This window comes from Amblyomma americanum, chromosome 4 (genome assembly GCF_052857255.1).
Source record: "Amblyomma americanum isolate KBUSLIRL-KWMA chromosome 4, ASM5285725v1, whole genome shotgun sequence".
NCBI lineage: Eukaryota > Metazoa > Arthropoda > Arachnida > Ixodida > Ixodidae > Amblyomma > Amblyomma americanum.
Genome location: NC_135500.1, coordinates 170400608 through 170424341, shown reverse-complemented (window position 1 = coordinate 170424341; position 23734 = coordinate 170400608). Strand labels below are relative to the sequence as shown.

The window sequence follows — 23734 nt, the reverse complement described above, 5'->3', positions numbered from 1 at the left end:
CTCGCCCTTTTTGACACCGGCAGCACCACATGAGCAGGGCCAATGAGCACAGTGCCCAATATTCTAGTTTACTGTACAGTCTCCCAGGTTTTAACCAAATAAACTTATTATGATGCGGGTTGTTTCTGGTTGTTTTGGGGGAGGACATTCGACAATTCGAAAATTGTTCCAATGCCCTGAGATCCGTAATAGTTGAAAAGCGGGGTTTTGAACTGAAAATATTGTTTAATAAAATCACAGTTATAAAATCTTCAGGTAGTATGTATTTTTATGTGCCGATACCAAATGTGACTTTTTCTTCATGTAAAACGAGCCCTTGTGCATTGATGGGGCATATTACATAATTGGTTTAAACAGCGCAAAAGACTTGGACGTAGAAAAGACACACAAGACACACACGGCACTGTATTATACTATAGCTATATTATATAAGGTTTCATTGTGAGCTGTTAAGAAAATTTGCTGCAGGCAACTTCCTTTAAACAGCGTGCAATTGCTTTTCTTGATATTAAGGTCTGCAGTTATCATCCTGGCTATAATAAAACTTGAGTTACAGGGTTTTGAAGTTGTAACTTCAGAAGCAAAAATAAATATAAAAATTTTTTCTCCCATTTCTGAAGTGACAACTTCTAAACCTTAACTCAAGTTCTGTAATACGCAGGATGATATTACCTTCCTTGTTGACCTTATGTAACATGCCCCATAAGTGCGCAAAGTCTACTTTTACATTAAATTAAATGGCATATATGGAACCAGCACACAAAAATATGTTGCCTGAATATTTTGCAATTGTGACTTTATTACTAAAATTTCTATTTTAAGGCCCTCAACCCCTAACAACTTTTTACTGTACAAAATGATTCCTCTTTAATGAAAAACTTGTGTTCACTGCCTTCCTTCTGTCTTGCAGGGTAACTTCGGCGCGGAGCCTAGCACACCACTCACCGCTTTCTCCACAGCGAGGGGGCAGCAGCATGCTGTCACCCCCATCGATGGTTGGTCTCACAGCACCATCCACCTCAGAGGCGACCGCAGCGGTGGTCTCGTCAGCGGACGTCTTCCGTTCTACTCTGTCTGTTGGCAGTGCAGGCCTGGACCTGAGCTCGGTACCACCCACTTCCACACCGGGCACCCAGCACCGCACCCTGCCGCGGGTGCGACGCCGGTCCCTCGACGAAGACCCCGGCAAGGTGAGTGGTGAACTGAAGCAATCCGTATGACTCTCAACGCGACCGAAGTGAGCCTGCTGAGGTTTTGGCTTATAGTAGTAAATCAATGCGCCGTCGCACAGAGCATCCAGCTTACACAACTATTCAGTTCACCTTGTTCTTTGAATCGGCAACTAAATGCATCAACTTTCAGAACCATAGGGCTCACACTGCTTCCCGAACTGACCTCCTGCCACAGCCCGTGTGTTGCACCTCATATTGAGTGTGATAGTACTTTCTTTTTTCACGGGCTGTGTTAAACTACTATGTTTCCCTGCTGATAGTACTTCTTTCTTTCATTCTTCCATGAAAAAAAAAAATTCATGGAGCTGTACTGTAATACAGATACCTGCTTCAAGGCTTTTTTAAATATTCATTGTGGGGCGGCACGGCAAATAAAATGAGCAATTCGGTCAAAATAATTTATTTCTCAATTTTTAGTTTTTTTATCGTGTTCCTGGGGTTATTATGTCTCATGGCAAAAAATGATATAGAATTGCTATGCAGTAGAAATTTAGAAAATGACATTTTTTTTATGCATGGTCGTTAAAAATTGTGAGCAAAACGCGCTTCTGATGGTCTGAGTGCAATGTAGATTCCGCAATTTTCCAACGACAGAGCCCCATCATTGCGGAATCACCGCAAAGAGTAAAAATCAGAGCTTCTGATGTCTGCAATTACACATTTCTCTGAGAAAAAATGAAATAAAATGAGGCCATCGAAAAACCAGAAGTAGCACTCTAGTCAGCTGCTTGAGTCACACGGTAGTCGGAGAGCACCGCCATTGGCTGAGGCATGTATGCATCGGCAACACCCTTTCATGTGTATGTCAAATTGCAGCGGGATGTAAGTGTGTCGTCTGCTGGTGTCCCTAGAAATAGTATACATCCACTCTGGGGGTGTGTTTGGCTTCATCAGCATGCGCAGTTCAGAATAAGAATCATGTTTATTTATACAAGGAAAATACAGTTCCGCAGCGACACACATATTATATACAGGGGTGAGTAGGCATATACAACAACCAAGCAGAATAATGAAAATAGAAGTTATACAGTGCTTATAGTTATACAGTTATTCAGTACTACTTATACATTACAAAATTACTAAAGAAGCAAAAAACTGAACAGTAAATTGGTGATAGGGAAAATAGTGCACATATTAAAAGCATGTGGTGTACATCTGATGTAATACCTTATAATTCTAAAATGTGGTAGCTTGTCTAACAGTTATTGTGAAGTTGGCTAAGACTGCAAGATTGCATCTCAAATGGCTTCTCTTTGCTTCATTGCGTCTGTGATGCTTGTTAGTTCTAATATGTATGTTAATGACGGATGTGGCTGTCGCTGCCATGGTGTCGCACTGATCTGTAAGTAGACGGGCCGCCAAGGAGGGTTTCGAGCATTTGAGACTGTATTAGCCAAGAATGTGGCAAAATAAACCAGGGTTGATTTTGTCAGCTGTCACTTTTTCTGCAGTCCCTATCCCTTTCGTATTTCAGAATGAATGACGGTAGGATGATTCTGTTATTTGGACATGAGTCCTGAAATGATGAAGAGTGCAATAAAGCTCACAATTTTTACGTACATGCAGTTAGTTTTTGAAAGTTGTTTTTGTAATAAATTTTATCATGTTAATATGCATAGTAAAGTACAACCATTATTTGTATGAGTGCTAGGCTGCTAAAAAAAAGAACTAATGGTTTTGTGCACAGAGCAGGGCTTAGTGGACATGCTGACATCAAGAACTTGTGCGTTTTATCCTATCATTTAATAATTTGGGGATGGCCCGCCATGGGTGGTAATGGCTATTGCTCAGCAAATGTAAGAGCTAGCATAAAATTAAATGCTGTCATCGACTTGAAAAGTTGCATATCTGTACCAAATTTAGTTATATTTTATGCATAAATAACAAAAATAGCTCTAGTTGCCACATCCCTCCCCTCCACCTCTTAAGTGGTAAACCAACTTGCATCAGCGCCTGCTCGGAATTCATCTGTAGCTGCTCTAATTAGCATTTTGCCTGCTGTGTACCCTGCTCTGAAAGGTTAAATGCGTCTTCCACCACTGGTGAAGTGTCACCATTGTCAGGAGTTCTTGAATTTCACCTTCAGGTCTTCTGAGTAATGGTAGGAGGGCTGTCAGACCGGATTTCTCTGCTTCCCTTTCTTCCCCAGGGCCTGGGTGACTCTGAGTGGGACAAGGTGGTCTCTGGTGGTGGCAGCAGTGCCCTGGACGGAGGGGTCAGTGACCCCGAGTGCAGCCCCACAGAGGAAGAGGAGGAAGATGGGGGAGGAGGTGGTCTGCTGGGTAGCATGGACCACCTGCTCTCGCCTGTGGGGCACCACTCCGATGCGCAGGCCCTGGCACTCATGCTACAGGAGCAGCTGGATGCCATCAACAACGAGATACGGTGCGTCTATTGATGAAGGCATTTCCCACTGGCCACCATTTTTTAAGTGTGGTTGTGGAGAACATTGGCAAAAGCCTAATGGAACAAGAAGAAATTTATGTGCTGGCATGAAAAATTTAACTCAGTGCAAGCATTGACACCTCGTTACAGGACAGAGGCAAAGATTGGAAAGGGAAGTACCATATTTACTCGAATATACGCGTTTTTTCCTCAGACCATCTGTTTTAAGACTGCAACCTGCGTTATATTCGGAACTGAGGTATTAATAGAACGCATTTTCTTTTTTCTGTTGCTCTTCAAGACAGCTACAGCAACTTTTACTACAAGACTCGTAAGCTGCAAGGAAAAGCCACCTTTACAGTGACATTTTGGCTGTGCAGTGCTTACCATCAAAAGAGAGGGTGCTTCTGAACGCGGGAACAAACAAGGCGGCGCAGGTCATTGTGAAAGAGGGCACTGGAAGAGTTGAATGGAGTAGGGAAAGAAAAGAAGGACAGACAGAAACAGGCACAGTACTAGGCAGCACAAAACACGAAGCAATGGAGTAGGGAAAGAAAAGGACAGACAGAAACAGGCACAGTACTAGGCAGCACAAAACACGAAGCAACTGAGGCACGGCGTTGACCACAAATTTCTTCTTGGCACTTGGTGCATGGCCCCAATAAGAGACGCTCTGGAGAATGATGTCACTTGGGAGGTACTGGATGTGGGAAGCATGTGATCCATGACAGTGGCAATAGCGTGACAAAGCAGTGGCATGGGGCCAATTCAGAGCGCGCATTGACTCTAGTTAGGCAGCAACATACCGTATTTACTCGCGTAATGAACCCACTTTTTTTCCAGAAAAGTTGACATCAGTTTGGGGGGAGGGTTCATTACGCAGGAAAAAAGTTTCAACAGATTTTTTTCGAAGGGTTGAGATTTCATATATCTTCTTCCGTCCTTCTGTCATCAACAAAAACACGCAGCTGTCATCAACAAATGCACGTGTTCAGGCGCATTTGTGCCGCTAGTGTTTAGCATCCTTCAGTTTGACAGGATTTGTGCTAGCCGGGGGCGCTGGCCAATAGCTGCAAGATAACGCGAACGAACATGCTGAACACCCCCAGGGAGTGTCTAATGCAAATCTTTTAGGTTAGAGCGCACAACGTCTTGGAGCTCTGCCAAGTTCGCTGAGTGCGCTGAGCCCCCCTCTCCCACAACCCCTCTGGCAGGAGCTCTCCTCAAAATATAAAAAACCAAACGATGTTATCTGCTTGGCGCACTCACCACCCCCTCTCCCTCCCTCGCTCCCCCACCCTCTGGCTGGAGGTCTCGTCAAAAGATAAACAAACAAATGATGATGTCAGGGGGAGGGGGGGCAGCTTCTTGGCATGCTGCCAAGGTCTGCGCTAGGGACAACAGCCAAAACTGAAGAACTCGCTGGGCTGGAACACAAAAAAAATATTGGCCAACAAAAATGGGGGCAGTGTTCATTATGCGAGTGGGTTCATTACGCAACTAAATAAGCAATGGTGGCTGAGGCACATGGTGGAAAAAAAGATTGCTAGAGTGCTGCCTCTAGCTTAAACTGCGGAGAAGCCAAGTCGTGTGACAGTGCTATGCAAAAGCTATGACTACAGCTATATCTGTATGGCTTGGACCGGGACCACTCAGACATTGATTGGCACCTGTGAACAGTGTGGTGGCAATGCAGTGGGAGTAAATTGGCACCCCTTTGACGAAAGGGGGACAGTGTTTTTTTCAATGTCATAAGGGTGCTCTTCCTCCAGGCTTGTCGGCTAAGTACTGCAAGTGTGCTCGTCATGTGCTGTGCCATGTCAGTATCAATGTATTGCCACGATTGATGCGTTAAGAGTACCAGTGAAGCTTCCTTGTATAATGTGCGGCGTAGTGCATGGCTGCATTATGAGATGCCCCTTCTGCCTCGTATGCGATGACAGGTACACACTTAACTGAGACGCTTGCTATTAGCCACAACGCCATAAGTGGGCATCATAGGCATGAGGTGTAATGAACGCAGAGTTGGGGATTTCATGTAACTACATCCTATGTGGAACTACTGCTTTACTTGAGTATGCCTTGACAAGGTTTTATTGAACCTTTTATTGCATGTATTGGAGCTGTGCAGGAGCAGGCACTCAAGAAATAACGACCAGTACTGTGGATTTATCATTTCCAGCAATAATAGTCACAAAAAATGCACTAGCATGTGTGGTGCTGGTTGCAGAATGACATATTTTTCTCTCTTTTCTTTTTATCTTTGGCAAATGCATAAAGCATGAAGAATTCTACGTGCAGTTCTTAGTGGTTCCGTGATGCTCAATTTCTTGGCTCTGTTGTTGTTGTTGGTCCTACAGGCTGATCCAGGAGGAGAAGCAGAGCACGGAGCAGCGCGCGGAAGAGCTGGAGTCGCGCGTCAGCGGTGGCGGCGGGAGCCTGGAGCCCCTGGGGGGCTTGCTGTCACGAGGCCGCTCCTTCGACCGGGGCTCCCCGCCCCTGAGTGGGCGATCCACACCACCCTCCTCCTCGGGCCCACCAACCCACCACAGCCCGCAGAGGGAGTACCTGCCCAAGTACCATACGGTGAGCAGGGAAGAGGGGCAGGGTGCCCCTGCCACTTTCTCACCATTGCTGCGGGTTTTTCCACCTGCCGCTAAGCCTCAGGGATGTGCCTTGTCTGCACATACACTTCGTTGTTCCCAAACCTCAAAGCTGACCAACCTTGACCTTACAGCCATAGGCATATAGCAATTAGCGGTAAGGGAGGTTGTTCTGCTGCAGTGGTGGAACCAATTGGGCACCATGCCTCACTTGGAAGCAGTTTATAGTCATTGAACAGTTAAGCATCAAATGTTTGGACATGACATTCACCCAGTTTTGAGAGAGAATTCAGTGAAATTAGGGGGAGCCTTGATGACAAGGATATATGTATGTGATGTCACTGTATTCATTTTTGATCTCATAAAGCATAGCATTTTCGATCACTGACAAGTCTCCGAGAGTAACAAAGCTGGCCTTTACCTGTTCTGGAAGAATCTTTCAGCTTTGAACTATTTTGACTGCTACTGCGCTTTAGTAGAGAATAACTCCTGGGAGCTAAGCACACGGCATATAAGGGTGTGGCTATTGTAATTTTATTACTGTGCCAAGTAGCTTGAGCTAGTTTGATGACACTTATGGCTTCAGTTTTTTTTATGATTTGTATTCAGAACAGCTGCAGGCTTTTGTGCTATTACTGCAACAGCACTGCAGCTAATTCTTAAAGGCAGTGACTTGCATGCATTAACTTCTATAGTGCGATAGATGAAAGGCGAAAACACTTCACTGCAGGGGAAATTTCAGTGAAGTGGACTTGTATCTGAGCTTGAAGTTGTGGGGATTGGGCTTCTTGAATGATTGGAGTGCTCGCCCGCTGCAGAAGTTTGCTCGTTAGAGAGGCCCCCATCGGGTGTCTCCGCGAGCGGATTGCAGGTGGCCGCGCTGCTTGTCCTCCTTTCTAAGGGAAGCTCTTTTGAAGCACCACTGTAAATCACCCTCCCTTCCCTTCTTCCCGCTTCAACCTCAAGTCCCCATTGGGTCACTCCGAGTGACAGTTGGGGGCGTTGTTTCGGTGAGAGGCCCCGAGCGGGAAATGAACAGGATATCGCCACCGGCTCGGGCAGCAGATAGGTGCATAGATTTTGCCTCCCATTGCCCCGTCCTTTGCCGGGGGACCAAGAAACGCGGGTGGTTTAATGTGTGCACCTAGTATACATGCTTGAGTCCAGGCCTGAACCTGCACTGATGTGCTCCATCTTCGGGGGGGCCTCATTTGACTGGCTCTCTGTCATTGCCGGCCATTGCCGCGGTGACGACGTGATATGAGCCATCAGTGTGCGACCTGTGTCAGGAGGATGTGCTCCACGCATTCTCCATCTTCCCTCATGTTGTGTCGTGCGTGATGTAACCCTTTGTTTGGCTGTGCGCCATACGATCGCCTGTGCCGTCATGGGCGTATGTAGTCTTTGCTTTGTGCACGCAGCTCCGCGGGCGTGCTTTCGGGTGCTGCGGCAGGGCTATGGGTTGTATACCGAGGTTTGGGGATTAGTGCAGTGTTCTGTAATACAGCTTACTGTATACATAATGAGCACTTTTGCTCGCAGATAACTGCGCCTTCCTTCCTACGGAGAAGGAGCGCAGGCATGCGGCTAACGCTAGCAATGCCTTCAGCTTGCCCTGGCCCTAACCCACGTTATGGGGGCATAGCGCCACTTAATTAACGTACCGCCACAGGTGGCAATCCTCCACAAAGTTCAGTGTCAAAGTATAAGCACCAGTGAGAGATTGCATGTTGTAGGAGCTCATAAGTGACACAGAAGAATGTTGTTGGCAAATTTGCCAGCGTCTCTATTTAGCCACTTAAAAAATTAATGCTGTAAAAGCTCGTTAATTCGAACCCGAAGGGGACCGAAAAATTGTTCGAATTAAGCGAAGTTCGAATTATCGAATGGGCGCCAGAATGAGCGTCATTGCACCCCACTGCGCTGGCTGAATTCAAAGCAGTCACATCTAGACTAGCTATCACGAGCTAGGTGCTACTAGATGTTTGTGGCAGGCAATTCTGAGAATTAAATTCATGCGGTCCTAATGGCAAATGAAATAAACTGATTGGCCAGTTATGTGCCAGAAACAAGTACTAGAATGCATTCGCGTGAGCAACGAGCTTTAGTGCTGGAATATAGGGTGCTATTTATGCTCCAAAACATGTTTATTTATGGGGAAATGTTGTCAAAATTAAAACTAATCAGTGACATGCATTTGCTTGCGTTTCTTCTGCCGAGACTTCATCAGCATCATTTGCAGCGTGCTGCATGCAACATCGAGTGCTGACGCTACATTACATGCACTACATGCACTTGGCAGTGGCTTAGGCTCATCGCCGCAGTCGGACTCATCACTGTTGGCTGTGCTCAGCGCACGTGAGCCCTGTGAAGTCTGCTGACAGCATGTAGCCTCAATTATATCGGCGTCACTCAAGGGCTCCAACGTCTCCACATTGCTGCCCACGTAGCTCGCGGCACCAACAAAAAGCCGTCATTGCCCGAACTGCCTTATTATGTTGTGTACACCACGTGATCGTGACCCAGCCACTGCGGCACAAGGAAAACCTGGAACAGCTTGCACCAGAGCATCGGCGGCGCGGGCAAGTGCTCCGGCAGCGAAAATTTGCTTTGGCATGCTCTGGAGCGCAGGCTCTGCCAGCGTCGTGCGGTCAGCTTTTTTTTTATTTTCCATTGTTTAACATCTTTAGTAAATTTGCAGTGTGGTGTACTCGCTATGGGTCAACTTCTATCTACGAGGAGTGCTGTCAGCCAGGGGCTCCTAGTTCGAATTAACCGTAGGGGATGTCGACTTGTTCGATTTATCGGGAGTTTTCCCCCATTGAAATGCACAGGGCTGCGCCGGGTCCCGGGTGTGAGTTCGAATTAACCGTAAGTTCGAATTGACCACGTTCAAGTTAACGAGGTTTTACTGTGTCTGTACCTGAATACTCCCGTGTGTGGAAGCTGCTGACGTGTTGAAGAGAAATTTACTTTGATGCAACTTCTGCAGGTGCCAGCATCACTAGAGGTACGAGATGATCGACTGTTAAGGAGAGAGACGAGCCCACCAACACCACGGGCAATGCGCATTGACCGAGTCGCCCAAGCCCTGGCACAGAGCTCCGAAGAGCTGCGGAGGTATCTTGGCTTTGCTTGTCTGCTTATGCTTTGCAGCTTTAATGTGCTTCGGCTGTACTGCTTAATCAGAAAATAAAAAAATGGCTCAACTCTTTTCATTATCTTGCAAAGGTCCTTTGTTGGAGTGGAAAACTTGAGTGACTGTTTCTATAACTCTTGTTGGCTTATGCTTGTTCTGTGATTGCCAACCTTTGCTAGAAGCCGAAATGGCCATAAAGTTTACCGTTTTTGGTCTCTTACCAGTAGCACGTAGAAGTGCTGCATCATGGCAGACTGCCGAAAGCCCCTTTTTGCTGGCCTGGTCTCTGTGCATGACGTGTGCGTGTTCTCTCTTCCTGTCCCTGTGTCCCCTCGCAGGTCCTTTGGGCCGTCTCTGTCTCAGCACGCCGCTTTGGGCGGCAGCCCTGCTTGCCTCTCAGGCATCCCACCAGATGCTTTGCTCAGGTGCGCCATGGCTCGTGCTCATGTCGGTGGCCTCTTTTTTCAGCTTTGCCATGTTCGTTTTGAGTGGGTGCCTTCCCCACCATTTTTTTTCTCTCTCTCGCCACTTTTCATGAGCGCACAAGTTTGGGGAGCAGGAGGCCCATTAAGACACATGTATGGAAGAAGCCAGCAGTAATTGATACTAAGGAAAGCACAGAAAAATGTTTTGTTCTTGTGGTAATGCTGATCACAGGGCGAAATTATATATCACTAATTAAAAAATGGGTTGCAGCTCGTATGAAGATAGGCTGAATGGAAGTAAAACTGGAACGCAGTTTACAAGCTTGAAGGTTGCCCAAATTGCCTAGAAAAAGGGCTTAATAAATTTTTTAAATGAAACTTTAATGATTCAATTAGGCTTTTCGCCGGCTACTTGAGCTTAGTCAGAGATATTCAATTGCTGCTTGAAGTTGGATGTCTTTGTCTTGATGTTGGGGCTGCCCGATGGAATATTTTGGCTGCTGTCATCTTTTACCTCGGTGATAAGTGTACGGTATAATCTCGTTAATTCGAACTTCAAGTGACTGAAAAAAAAATTTCGAATTAACCGAAAGTTTGAATTATCAAATGACCCCGAAAAAATTGGAAAAAACCATTCAACTGCTGCAGATTTATTTGGAGAAAAACTCGGAAATAGTAGTCGCCTGCCTTTCACGCGAAAACTGCACGGCAACTACGATTTTGCGTAGTTCTGCAAGATACTTCACTGCGCTAACGCTGTCGTGAGTCTCGAGGTGGACTTGTTCCAGAATGGCTAGAGCCTCCGCGGCATCTTTCACTGTGCGGCGCGTTACCTGTGGCAGCTTCTCACGTGCGCTGTCGCCCACCGAGGCACCGAGCGCATTTTCAACAATCTCGTTCTCCGTTAATGAGCCCACGACGGCCACACCCGCATCTGTGTTGATATAATCCTCAAGACGCACTTGTTCAGGAAGCGAGTCTTCAAAACGATCATCATTGGACTGTGCATCGACGCACTCATCAATGGCGCGCACTGGTTCATCTGCACCAGACTGAACTCGATCCCGGTCACAGCGGTCGAATTTTGATGGAGGCGGAATTCTAGAGGCCCGTGTACTGTGCGATGTCAGTGCACGTTAAAGAACCCCAGGTGGTCGAAATTTCCGCAGCCCTTCACTACGGCGTCTCTCATAGTCTGAGTCGCTTTGAGACATTAAGCCCCCATAAACCTAACCACCATACTGAACAAAGCCGCAGTGACGGAAACAGTTGGCGATCACCTGCGGTGGTGTCCTACTCATAAGCTAATTTGTGCACGGCGCTGAGAAGCAACACTTCATATGTTTTCATAGCCTCATTGCACAGGAGCATCCTTTCTGGGAGGTTCTTCCTGTACTCGTCTTGATGAGCTGAATGATCCCCTGGTCCATCGGCTGCAAGACAGCCGTAGTGTTTGAAGGAAAGAAGGCTAGGTTTATAGCTTCTAGTCTGGAAATGCAGTGTACACTGCAATTACAAACAATCATCAGCACCCTTCAGTCGTTCGCCCGGAACTGACGGTCCAGCCTGTGCAGCCATTCCCTAAATATCTCCGTAGTCATCCATGCCTTACGGTGCATGTAATAGTCAACCGGGAGGATTTTTGAATTTTTAAAACATCTAGGTTTTCGGGACTTGCCAATCACAAGCAGAGGCAGGCACTCCGTTCTAGTCATGTTTGCCACAAGGAGAACTGTCACTCGTTCTTTTCTGCGTTTGCCGCCGATACAGGGATGCTCCTGAAATGTGATAGTATTGTTCAGGAGTGCCTTGAAAATAAAAGCACACTTTTGTCGGCATTGAAAATATCTTCTGGCGCAAATGCAGTAGTATGCTCGCGGAGCTCTCTAGCTTTCCAGTTCTCAGTGACGTTGTCATCGACGGCAGCTCTTTCTTCGCACATGATTTTGAATGAAAGTCGGTGTCTAACGACTTAGCCAACCTTCAGACGCTCTAAAGGTACTAGCAACCCCCATCTTCAGGGCAAACCTTTCAGCTTGCGCACAAACCATTGCACCGCTTAAGGGCAGCAGTGCATTACAAGAGTCGCCAATCTATCACAGAACGGCGTCCTCCACCTTGGGATGTGCAGCTGTTTGTAGACACTTTCGCCTTTTGTCAATCTTTTAGTATGCTCTTATAGTCTCAGATTCCATCTTCACGTACGTTGACAAAGTGCTCTTCTGCATGTCATATTTGCGCATGACTTCTTGGCGTGAGAGCCTGTCTTTCAAGGTGTTCAACATTTCTACTTTTGTGGCCAAGTCCTTCGCTGTACAATATTTCGGTCGCTTCGACGAAATAGCCATGCTGTTGCAGAGTTCTAGCAGAACTGTGCTTGACAAGAACGGGCCTGCCAAATGATGCAAATGCGGAACCACACACAACGAACAAAGGGAGACTAGCGCTTAGCCTTGGCACGCTGGAACACGAAACCACATGTAAACAAACACCGCCAACAAAGCACACATACGGGCCAATCAGCGTCCGAAACGACAGGCAGCTCGGCTTGGCTCGGCTAGTTGAATGACCTGCAGCCAGTAACTTCTGTCAGCTCTGGCTGGCGGCAGGCTTTCAGAAACCAAAACTATGCATCTGGCGGCTGTGTGATCGTTGTTGTGCTCACTAAGCAAGTCGCGAGTGCATTGCAAAAAATTCTTTGCGCATTTCGGGCTTCTAGAAGTATATTTTCGCGATTATTTGCTATAAAAGTCTTACTTCGGCATGCCTGCGTCATGGAAGCTAGGTTCAATTGACTGGCGCGAGAGTAGCAGTGTTCGAATTATTGAGTGCCCGACTCCATATAGTGCTATGGGCGCTGGCCGGGACCAAGCTGGCTGTTCGAATTATCCGATTTTCTGAATTAACGGGGGTCGAATTAACGAGATTTTACTGTAGTCTCTTAATCTGGGTTCCTAATAAATTAAAGCTCTTTTCTTCTTTGCAGTTGAACATTTCAGCCTCAATAACATCCTTGGTTCTTTTCGTGTTACGGGTGTATGTTAACAGCGTGCTGTCTGGCATGTCAAGCTTTTCCATTATGTCATGTCTGCCTGCCTTCCTCACTGACCTCCTGCAGAATCACCAATGCTTTTCTTGCTTGAGCACATTGGTGCAGCGCTTACAACAGTGCAATGACATCGAGACTTGTGCACAGAGTAGGACTACTGATGGCAGTAGAGGCAGACAGTCAGGGGCAAACAGAGATGAAAGGCAATAAATATGGAGCACGTTCTGGACTGACGCTACCATCCCAACTGATGATATAGGTGACCAGCAAACAAGTTAACCCATGGAACCCTTTGCTCTGGCAGAGCTCCAGTTTAGAATCCTGTTCTGAACACAGCTACAAGCAAAGTGAGGTTTGAGGCTGTTCCTTGTCTGATTTGCTCTGCCAGGTAACTTGCAGGAAGTTGAAAGTTGTTAGTGCGCTTAAGATCTCATGTTCATGACATTTTCAAAAACTGCATTGACAGAATAAAGCTTCTAGCTAGCGTTTTGAAATCAGTTTGCTTTGACAGTCATGTCTCTAAAATGTGCAAATTTCTTGCCTGGCCTAGTATGTGTTACTCGTTGCTGTCCTCGTGTTACCCTTATTAGTACTGGTGTGGCTCATATCCTCTACGAACCATCTCTAATGCAGTGTAAATCTGAAGACCTGTTGCGAATATGCGATATGTTAAGTTATAGAACAGGGCAGATATGGGAGTCCCAACATAATGTGCCAGTCTAGTTAGATTCATCAGGGATAACTGTTTTACATATTGCTATGCAAAACACCTAAGCTTTTAATTGTCCTCAGTGGCAGGACTGGTAGGCATTCCTTGCATTGCATCTCTTCTTCGCTTTTGCATCTGGCCTGACAGGGATGCCTTTGTGCTGCACAGGGTCACTATGGACGGAGGACCCAGCTCGCTAAGTGCTCAGTCTCCACTGAGCTCGACCAACTCTTCACAAGACTCGCTCAACAAGGCAGCCAAGAAAAAGGGCATCAAGTCCTCGCTGGGTCGCTTCTTCAGCAAAAAGGACAAAGTCAAGGGAAAGGATCCCTATGGGCAGGAGTATGGTGTCAGTGGTGAGCTGATGGCAGCTTGTCCTTGTAACCGATCAGTGATTCCCGATTCACTTTCCACCTAGTCCACAATGCCTGTGGTAGGAGTAGGCTGAGGGCGTCAGAGTAACGAACTGATCAGTGCTGCTGGTTGGTTTTCCGTTAAAGTTTGCAAGGGGCATTCCACTATTGCTCTCATGCATGTGGAAAGAGGTATTTGTCATCTAAAGAAGAATTGTAGGTGCACTCCATATCATTCCACAGGTATGTCTGCCTGGTAACTTGAGTGACTGGTTCAGCATATGAAAGGTAACCATCAGCACTTTGAAGGTTCACTGCAATGAAAAAAGTGCTGGTTGGCATATTGTGCCCATCATCATGCAGGCTTTGCTAAAGTGGTCCTGAAGAGCTAGATGACCACTCATGGAGGAAACAGTTTGGAAGTTCCTTATTTGAAAAGTCCTTGCCCCCTTCTCTTTACTGTGTGCACACAAAAAAGTGGTAGTGTGAGGTTCAGCATGCACCACAAGTTTGTGTTCTTTTTTTTTAGAGCTGTAGCTTTTTGGAGTGGTAGATGCATCAACTCCGCTCAACACCACGTGACCTTTCCACTGTCTGAATTTGACCTTCAGCCTAGCCAAGGCAAAAATGTGCCGAGATAGAAATATGGCGCAGAAAAAAAAATTACGTCCATGACTTAGAGTCGAACCTGCGGCGGCGGGAACAGATCAGCTTCATAGGGCAGCTTCACAGGGCATTGCACAGGACCACAAGGCTATCACCACAGCCGAACACGTCTCATGTTAAACTGCATCACACTCTCGCGTGTCGCGTTGCAGAGTATCGTCTTGATCAACTTCCATCTGCTCAATCCGGCAGTACTGCCTGCTCATCGTCGTCTTCTACATAGCACAAATTCATGCTTTCACACGGATTCGAATGTAGTAAACATTCTCTGTGGTTTCCAAAATTTAGCCCGGCCCACCCACAAAATTTGACCTTGGCCGATTTGGACCATAATCGATGTCCAACCATAACTGAGCGCATTCGACATGATGGCGACCTCCAAATTGGCCCGGGCCATTGCCAAAATGCTATTGCTTAACCTTTGGGTATAGCTGCTGAAAGATTCTTTCTCTGCTTCAGGGACACACTCGTCTTTTCTTGTTCTCCGGGTACACTCCCAAGGAGGCTAAAAGTGGAAACGAGGAAAGAACCTCATTATTGTGGTTTGTCAGGGAAGTGGAGCTGTCATTTCGGATTCATTTTGGTCTGCTGAAAGTTCAGAATGGAATAGGTTCAGAGTGACCAGCGTTGCTGCGCTAACGGACTAGGGAGAGAATTCAGCCTGCTTAACTGCTTGTCTGTGCCTGTGTTTTACTGGCAGACTGGCATGTACAGACAACGTGCCGTTCTCTGCTTCTGCAGGGGGTATCTACATGGACAGTGACATTTGCGGTAGCGACACAGGAACCCTCTCAATGGCTGGGGGTGCACTGGGGCCAAAGACAGAGGTGGATCGGCGCACAAAAAAGAAGTGAGTGCCCTCTGTTGTTTCCTTTGGAATATCCAAAGCCTTTGTTTGCTGTAAGTGGCACAATGGCCTCCAGATTTTGTGTAGCCATTGTCTAGTTCAGCACAGGCGATATATTTTGTGTTGACAACTTTCATAAGGTAGTTGACAACTTTCATAGGGTTAGCAAGTGTTTGATATAAGACAAACTTTGCTGTATGTGAGTTCGTTACGAGGCATACTTCACTTATGGCCTGCTGTCTCTGCAGGCATGAGCTGTTAGCAGAGGCAATGAAAGCTGGCACACCATTTGCACTGTGGAACGGACCCACTATTGTCGCTTGGCTTGAGGTAAGAGCTGGCCTTTCCTTCTTTTCTCCGCCCTCTATTAATTCATATTCATAGCTTTCTGTGGCTGTGCAGTAGAAGCTATGAGGGCGAGGCGCAATGATTTCACAAGCACACTTTTACCATGCTCTCACGAGGGAGAGAGATAGGCGTTTAAGCTGGGGGCGCAAGCCCATAGCTTCTGCAGCATAGCCACAAAAAGCTGTCCCCGAGCATAAGTAGGTATGTGCAAGTAATCAATGTTTATAGTGCGAATTCAGTTCTTATTCGATATTAAGAACTGACATTCAAGCATTTTTGAATATTCTAAAATTTCTGAATATTCGGCAGCGATAGATTACCGCACCGACTTTCATAAGCCCGACTGTGGAAAAACCCCAATATCTGGGCAAACTATCCATAGGTTGAGTTTAAAGTGTCAGAAAAACTGCAGAAAAATGTCCTCTTTGTTTTCTTCTCTGTCATTTGTAGCGTGCACCAATCGCATTCGGACATTGATGGGCTGGTGCCACACACGAAATTCCACAAGTGGGTTTTTCCACATGCCACACGATGAGAACGACATGGCCGACTACCCGCTTTCAATAATCACAACGCAAAAGCGCGTGGTTCTTTTTGTTTGTTTGATCCTTCTATAATGTGCTACACACCTAACGCCCACATCCATGGCACTCGTCCTGTCGCCTTTAGAACCCTTTTAGTGCGAGATAGGACGATGTGAGCTGCGCCACCTCGTTTTGGTAAAGCTGAAATGCAGGAAGCCCGCTTGTGGAATTTCGCATGGGGCTGCCTAAGTGGGGGGAGCCAAGTTGTGCCACCGGCAGAGCGAACATTCATGTAAAAATCCCGCCTATACATGGTGCATTGTACACATAAAGATACTAAAACTGATGTGCACTTATTGGCTACCACCAGTCGTGCGGACGATATAGAGTTGAAAGAGATAGGAGTAGGAGAGAAAATTTAAAAAAAAAGGACGCGCGTCGCAAGAATCGCGTCATCTGAATCGACGACGACGGTTTAGCAACAGATACCCCCGGTGACAAGAAGCTCCGCCACATGCGTGAGAGGCCCCAATCCCAGCCCCGTAAGGTCAGGAAGCGATATGGAGGGCCCTGTTGCTAGTCCAAAAAAAGCAGCCTGGCTTCCAAGTTTTGTTTTCTGAGTTTCACGAACAGCCCATGGCAATGGCGGCTGTCAGCCGCACGTTTGCCAGCCGTCCCAATCCAGCAGCACGCTGCTTTCAGACACCGACTGGCACGTCGCTGGTCATTTTTTATTTCTTTAGAACCAGTCTCGCCGTTCCGCTGCCAATGTGCATCCCCCTCGCTTAGTCAGCGTTGTTCTTCCTCTATTCCCTCAACATTCAGTATGATGAGGCTTTGTAAAAGGACAAAAAGTGCTTCAGCCTCTTGACGTATAAATGTAGTAGGTTCAGCCTACTGACACTGACATATAACAGGTGCCAAGCAACAGTAATCTTAAATGAATCTGCCAAGAGAGGGCACAGGGGAGTTTTGTACGTGGAAAGTAGAAAATAAAATACACAGACGGGACCTCACTTTCGAGTGCTCCGTTATCTCACTCAGACCCTTCTAGTGCACTAGTACACTCTAGCACAGATTCTGGGCAAGATAGTGAGAGCTGGCCTGGCTGGTTGCACTAATGCCCGTGCCAGTGTCGCCTATACTACTTATGATGACATAATATACAGTGCACTTGCCAGTATGATCACCTTCACATTACCATCTGCTTGTTTGTTATATCTCTGCTAGGTGAGCAGTGCCCGCTTTCTTGTACACACACCTGTGCGTGCTTCAGTACAAGCTCCGCTCAACCACTTGAACCTGCAGTACAATTTTTGCTCAGGTTTATTACAAATCAGCCAGTGAAATTTTTTTTCATCGAAAGTGCGGCAAAATCTAGTTTTTTATATTGAAACTGAGAATATATGGTTTTCTATGGACATGAAGTTTTGAAAGCTAAAATACTTTTTACTTTGAAAATTTTGTTACTCTGAAGTTTGTTACATCGAGATTTATTTGAACAGACCCTTTAGTCTTTTCAGCAGCAGATACGACTTCCTTTAATACGTACTTCCACATAATGACAACAAATTTTTGTTCCCTTTGAGTTCAAATTGTCTGTAGTCAACTGTATTTGCAGTAACGGTCACACAAGCAAACATTTGATGTCCTTCCTCCCACACTCGCTCGCTGCAGCTCTGGGTGGGCATGCCAGCGTGGTACGTGGCCGCATGTCGAGCGAATGTGAAGAGTGGGGCCATTATGTCGGCGCTGTCGGACACCGAGATCCAGCGGGAGATTGGCATCAGCAACCCGCTGCACCGGCTCAAGCTGCGTCTGGCCATCCAGGAGATGGTGGCACTCACCAGCCCCTCAGCCGCCAAGCCCGCTCGCACGGCAAGTACAGATAAGTTGTTTGGGCAGAGAAATAATATATGGAAAGGGAAAACTTGTCTATTTGACATGGTTGGTGTAGATCTGTCTGACCATACCTCTTGCGAAATTCAGCTTCAAAGCCTGGCTATTTCCAATGGCCACTTCACAGAGGTTAACAGACGGTGGTACTCCTATAAGCTGGAGAATCGGCTACCGGTGGCCGCTAGTCTGTTCTTCGGTTATTGATAGCACCACGGGTAGCTGGTTCCTCAGCTACCAGTGGCAGAGGAACTTTTTTTCCTACCCTATCTTAGCATTTTGAGCAGTGCGGAGCAGCTCAAATGCATGTCACAGTTGACGTGACAGTCTTGCTAACTTCCATGTTCTGACCTAGTCGGGGTGCCAGAACACGTGGGTTCCATCGGCAGTTTTGCAACTGGTGTAATCAAAATGCTTTGGTTTGACGGTTTCCTACGCACTGATTGGTTTAGAGCCATGTGTGGGCCGGCGCAACTCTTGGCAGGCACCTTTGCACTTGTGTTACTCATGGTGCTTATTATCACCTCGGCGAATTTCAGCAGTGTTGAATATTGAAATTTTTGGAATTTTATACCGTGCGTGTTAGTGCACTTAGTCGTTGCTGCCTTTGTGAAGCATGGCACTTGAGACTTGTATTTTTTTCTTTATGCGGCTATCTAGTTGCGTGCGCTCACATTGATAAGGTCTTCCACTCTTTTTTATTCATGCTGTGTGCTCTTGGGTCTGCTGCTGCCACCTGCAAGCTGCAGAGCACACCTTTAGCTCATTTTTAAATTCTCTCCAATCTATGCAGAGTAGGTTCAAACAGTAGTGGCATCAAGAGCTGATATGTACTAATGTAACAGGGAACTTGCAATACTCTTGCATACTTGTAGCTGTAGTGTGTTTCTGAGCACTACCCTTGATGCTTATCTGAATATAGCCGATCACAGTTGGTGAGGCACTCTTAACATCTTATTATGGTGTCTCTTGCTGTGTTGGAATCACTGCTGTTGAGTCGGAATAATTTTAAGAGCGTTAGCTCTTACTCATCACGTTTCGACATTTCGTGGGGTCTGTTACACCCTTGATCACAGCACCATCTGTGGCAGCAAATACTCATCACGTTTCGAGATTTCGTGAGGTCTCCTACCACCCTGAGATCGAAGCGCCATCTGCAGCTGCAACTAGAAAACAGCGCATCTCGCATTCAGACTTATAGCGCCATCTACAACAGCATTGTACAAACAAATGCCACGTGCCAATGATGACTTCATGGTCCAAAATGGTGGATAGAGGTGGAACTAGGTGAGTATGACGCCAGGGGACGAAATGACGGCATAGTTTCGGTTTCTCGAATCCAATATGGTGGCCATTAAAATTGGTTGTGCCCTCTCATCCCTTCCCCCCGCTTCACCAAAAAATATCCTATAACGGGTAGGTTAAACTGTCCCGTTATGGGACCGCTATACATGTATACATTCGTTCCGTTATATATATACTCGGACAACAACGGGCACCCATCCGGGGACAGCTGTATACCGAATTTGGTAGGCAAATAAAACCCTATGGGTTGGGGTATAGAAATAAAACCACATTTAAATAATAGGTAAACATTGTATACATGCAATTACTAATTGAAATGTTACCATATCACACCGCAAGCCAAATTCTAGGCCCACCTTTACCACCCCAAATGAAGCAAATTCCATTTGGGACGTATCTTGAGGGGGTGCAACTCGACAATGGGTAGACGTGCACTAGGCGTGCACTAGGCGGCGATCGTTCCGCTAGGTGGAGTGCGTGCACGCGTAGCCGAGCATGGTGGCAATCCACCCCGTTTCAAATGGTATTTATTACATTCCGTTTCTCGAGACGAGCGGCGCGTTCTTCTTCACTTTCTTCATCTAGTAAACCAAACAGCTAATTCTCGTTACTTCAACGTCTTCCAGACGGTGGCGGCCTTTTTTTACACACAACCATTAGTTGTGTGTCGACACAAATTAATGGTCTTTAGCTCTGGAAGAGATGCTGTAGTTTTCCAGAAAAAAAATTGCATACTCTATTGCAATGGGTGGAAAGCATTGCTTTTGTGAGTTCATAAAATTGCAGGCTTGGAAAGCCATGTAGAACAAAACAAAATTTTGTCAAGCCTCAATCTTTTTTCAGTAACTATATGCAAACTTTTCTGTTTTAATCAACACAGAAAAACTTTTTTTACTGTTGGAATTTTGCTGCCAATAAATTGCAAATATTGCTCTAAAAATTGGGCGTTCCAGAAAGGGCACATTTCAGGATGACTGTTCGGTGAGATGGAGTGAGGACATTTCAGGACACCACACTACTTCTCCTCGTTATTCTTCAGTCCTCTCAGCTACCATCAGAAAAAATGTTTACTTCTGGATGGACAAGTTTTTTGTATCTCTCTAAATCCTGTGGAATTTCACCCAATTTTTTTCAGCGCAGCGGAAAGCTTGCTGTCCAAAATGCTCGATACCGCAGCAATCTTGTTAAAAATGCCATAGATGATTTTTTACCCGAGAATTTTTTCTATTGGTGCGTGCGCCTGTTGTTACGTACCCTGATGCTGGAAACCATGATCAGCAAAAGCTATGGTGACGGCATGTTGGCAGAAGTGATGTACCATAGTCTCACCCCTCAGGGAGTAATAAGGAATTTTTAATACAGTGAAAGCTCATTAATTCGAACCTCGATAATTCGAATTTTCAGATAACTTGAACGACATTACTTGGTCCGGCCAAGCTCTATAGAGATCTGTGTATAAAAAAGCCCAATAATTCGAAAGTGAGTCGGTTCCGCTAGGGATAATTCGAACTATGTGCCGCCATGTGCGTCTGGGCGGCTTGGCACACAGCACGTGGCCAAAAAAAAAGCACCTCCGCATAGTTAGAGGCTGCGCACATCCTAAATGGGGACAGAAGATGGAACCAGATAAAGCCGTGGAAGAGTGGGTAAAGCCTAAATGGCGCCATCACTGGCGCGGTGGCCGGCGACGCCGGAGGGTCGGGGTTGGCGGCCGTGGCTGCCTACCCTCTTTTCTGCGCAGCCTCTGAAACTCTCAACTAAATACTCGTTAATTCGAGCTCTGTTAATTTGGAAATACGGATAAGTACTGTCGGCGCGGTCTCAGCCAATGCCCATGAAATGCTATGATTTCGGACGGGCGCTACAAATTACGTGCGAAAAACTTTTTTTTTTCTTTGCGAGTGTCGTCCATCCTTCCATCCATCAGTCGCCAATGAAAGCACGCAGTCAGCCACAATCATGACGCCAGCTTTTAGCATCTTTCGCTGCAAAAGGCCTTTGCTGCTATCGCGCGTTCCAATGATTGAGTGGCAGTAGACGGCATCCGCCCTAATCGCCCATGGCAAGATTAGGCGAACATACTGAAAACGAGGCTTGCACAACCGGACAAGTGCTGGCACTCTGCCAAGTTTGCTTCCCCGCCCCTGCTAGAGCTTATGTCAAAAGGTAAACACACCGTGACATTATCTCTTTACTGCAGATGCATCGCTGTGCAGCATCTTGGCGCACTGCCAAGAAATGCATTGTGGACCGTGACGGTGCGAAACTGAGGTTACTGATTGATGCTTTTTTTTTTTTTCAAATTCTTAGGCAAAAATCGAGGGTGGGTGGGTTCATTATGCCAGTGGGTTCGTTACGCGAGTAAATACGGTACATATACCGTAATTCAAATGGTTCTTGTCAGTTTTTCAAACTTTTTTTTTTCGGTCCGGTGAAGTTCGAATTAACAAGCTTTTACTGTACAGAGCAGCATTTGTTTCAGTTTCCACACTCAAAGCTGTTACGGAACAGTGATTTACGCCTCTTCGACGAAAGATTTAGTGGATCATAGCTGCCGTATTATTCAAGAAATGCATAGCAGTGGTGCCAAAGGCACATCTTTGGCAATGTGAAGGGTGCATTGCTTTCTGAGCAATGCTTGCAATTCTTTTGCAGCAAAATTTCAGCTGTGTAAAAAAAGCTTTTTACTTAGAAAAGTATCCATGTAATTAGTGAAAATATACAGAGGCTTGATGAACTTTTATGCTTTGTTCCACATGGCTTCAATCTTTCAATTTTATGAAATCTCAAAAGTGACGTTCTTGGCCTTTTGTAATACACATTCTTTTTTTTTAGAAAACTGCAGCATTTCTTCGAAAGCTAAGGAGCATTCCTTTGTGTCAACATTTTTGCCCATCTCATATAAAAATTTAATTTAAAACAAAAAAATGCCCATGAGGCCTTCATTAGTGTTGTCTGAACGCACCATGCTGTTGTTCTTCCCTGTGGTGTCTCTGATGCCTCTGTGCCCCTTGATGCCACTGCAGAGCCTGGCCTTTGGGGAGATGAACCACGAGTGGTTAGGCAATGAGTGGCTGCCCAGCCTGGGACTGCCCCAGTATCGGTCCACTTTCATGGAGTGCCTGGTGGATGCCCGCATGCTCAGCCACCTCTCCAAAAAGGACCTCCGCGTTCATCTCAAGATGGTCGACAACTTGCACAGGTATGACACTCAAGCACAACATTCCACTTCAGTAGCCTCACATCCGTCAACCCTTTGTGGTCCCTAGTTGGGCCCCTTTCTACAATGCAACGCTGTGATTCAGTCTGCTATCGGGCACTGCCTGACAAGCTTCTCCGTGTTTGAATTGAATGCATTTTCCTCACTACGTATGATGCACCATTTTTTAAACCGCACGCTGCTCAAATATCATTGAAAGAGTAAAAGTTTCAGACTGCAACGGGTCAAGGATATTGCCTCTTTTTTTTTTTTTCAGTGCAAATCGACCTTTACTTCACTTGACCTTAAAATTAATATATGTTATAGGAAAACTCCTGCTAAGGCGTATTTTTGGATAGGATGAATAACGCGAGAACTGCTGGTTGGTTTGCCATAGGATTGAGTGTTAAGGGGAGACGCTCTTCGGAAACATTTTTTCTTTAATATTGATGCCAGATAAGTTAAAATTGCACCAGTTATAGAGATTGATCTCCTCTTTCCAAATCTGTTTTTATTTACAAGATAGCTTGATGCTTTCATGTTCCAAGCACCATGCACATGTGAAAAACTGTGCTTGCTAAGACACCTTCTGGACATGCCAGTGAGCACGAGAAAGCAGTGTAAAATAGTTCTTCTTGTTCCTAATACTCCACTAAGTGCAAATAAGCAAGGAAATGGTGCACCTATGCCATGCACCATTTTACTGGAATTTAAGCTTATGCTTCCTTTTCAGAAGCCAGCGCATAAATATTTTGGGACCTTTCATACTTATAAACATTACCAATTGTATTGAAACCTAGATACTTGCATTCTACATACCTTAAAGATTATACATCTTACTGTTGAGTGATTCGACTGCATTTTGGGTTTTCCCCTTCACACAACGAGAGAGCAGTTGTTCATCTGTAGGCCTCTTGTATGTGGGCAGCATTGCCTTGCCCTGGCTGTTGGTGAGAATGGGGGTGTGTGCTGGGGCTGCCTGACCCAATGCTTCTGCCCTCTTGAACTTGCACCACGAGTCCTCTCCATCCGGGCAAAATTTGTGGCTCTTGGC

At 46.1% G+C, this 23734-nt stretch overlaps 1 protein-coding gene across 2 annotated transcripts in view; it reads left to right on the top strand.

Moving 5' to 3' along the window:
- Positions 1 to 23734, top strand: part of Liprin-alpha (PTPRF interacting protein alpha) — a 77942-nt gene that overhangs the window by 24507 nt on the left and 29701 nt on the right. Inside the window, exons 12-21 of one of the 2 annotated variants that reach the window (XM_077662203.1) lie at positions 911 to 1190; positions 3382 to 3617; positions 5978 to 6203; positions 9213 to 9340; positions 9698 to 9784; positions 13711 to 13898; positions 15303 to 15411; positions 15657 to 15738; positions 17958 to 18158; positions 22508 to 22683. In XM_077662203.1, the coding sequence (XP_077518329.1) occupies positions 911 to 1190; positions 3382 to 3617; positions 5978 to 6203; positions 9213 to 9340; positions 9698 to 9784; positions 13711 to 13898; positions 15303 to 15411; positions 15657 to 15738; positions 17958 to 18158; positions 22508 to 22683 (1713 nt within the window). The remainder of the gene's footprint in view (positions 1 to 910; positions 1191 to 3381; positions 3618 to 5977; positions 6204 to 9212; positions 9341 to 9697; positions 9785 to 13710; positions 13899 to 15302; positions 15412 to 15656; positions 15739 to 17957; positions 18159 to 22507; positions 22684 to 23734) is intronic. The other variant, XM_077662204.1, reaches the window with a different exon arrangement.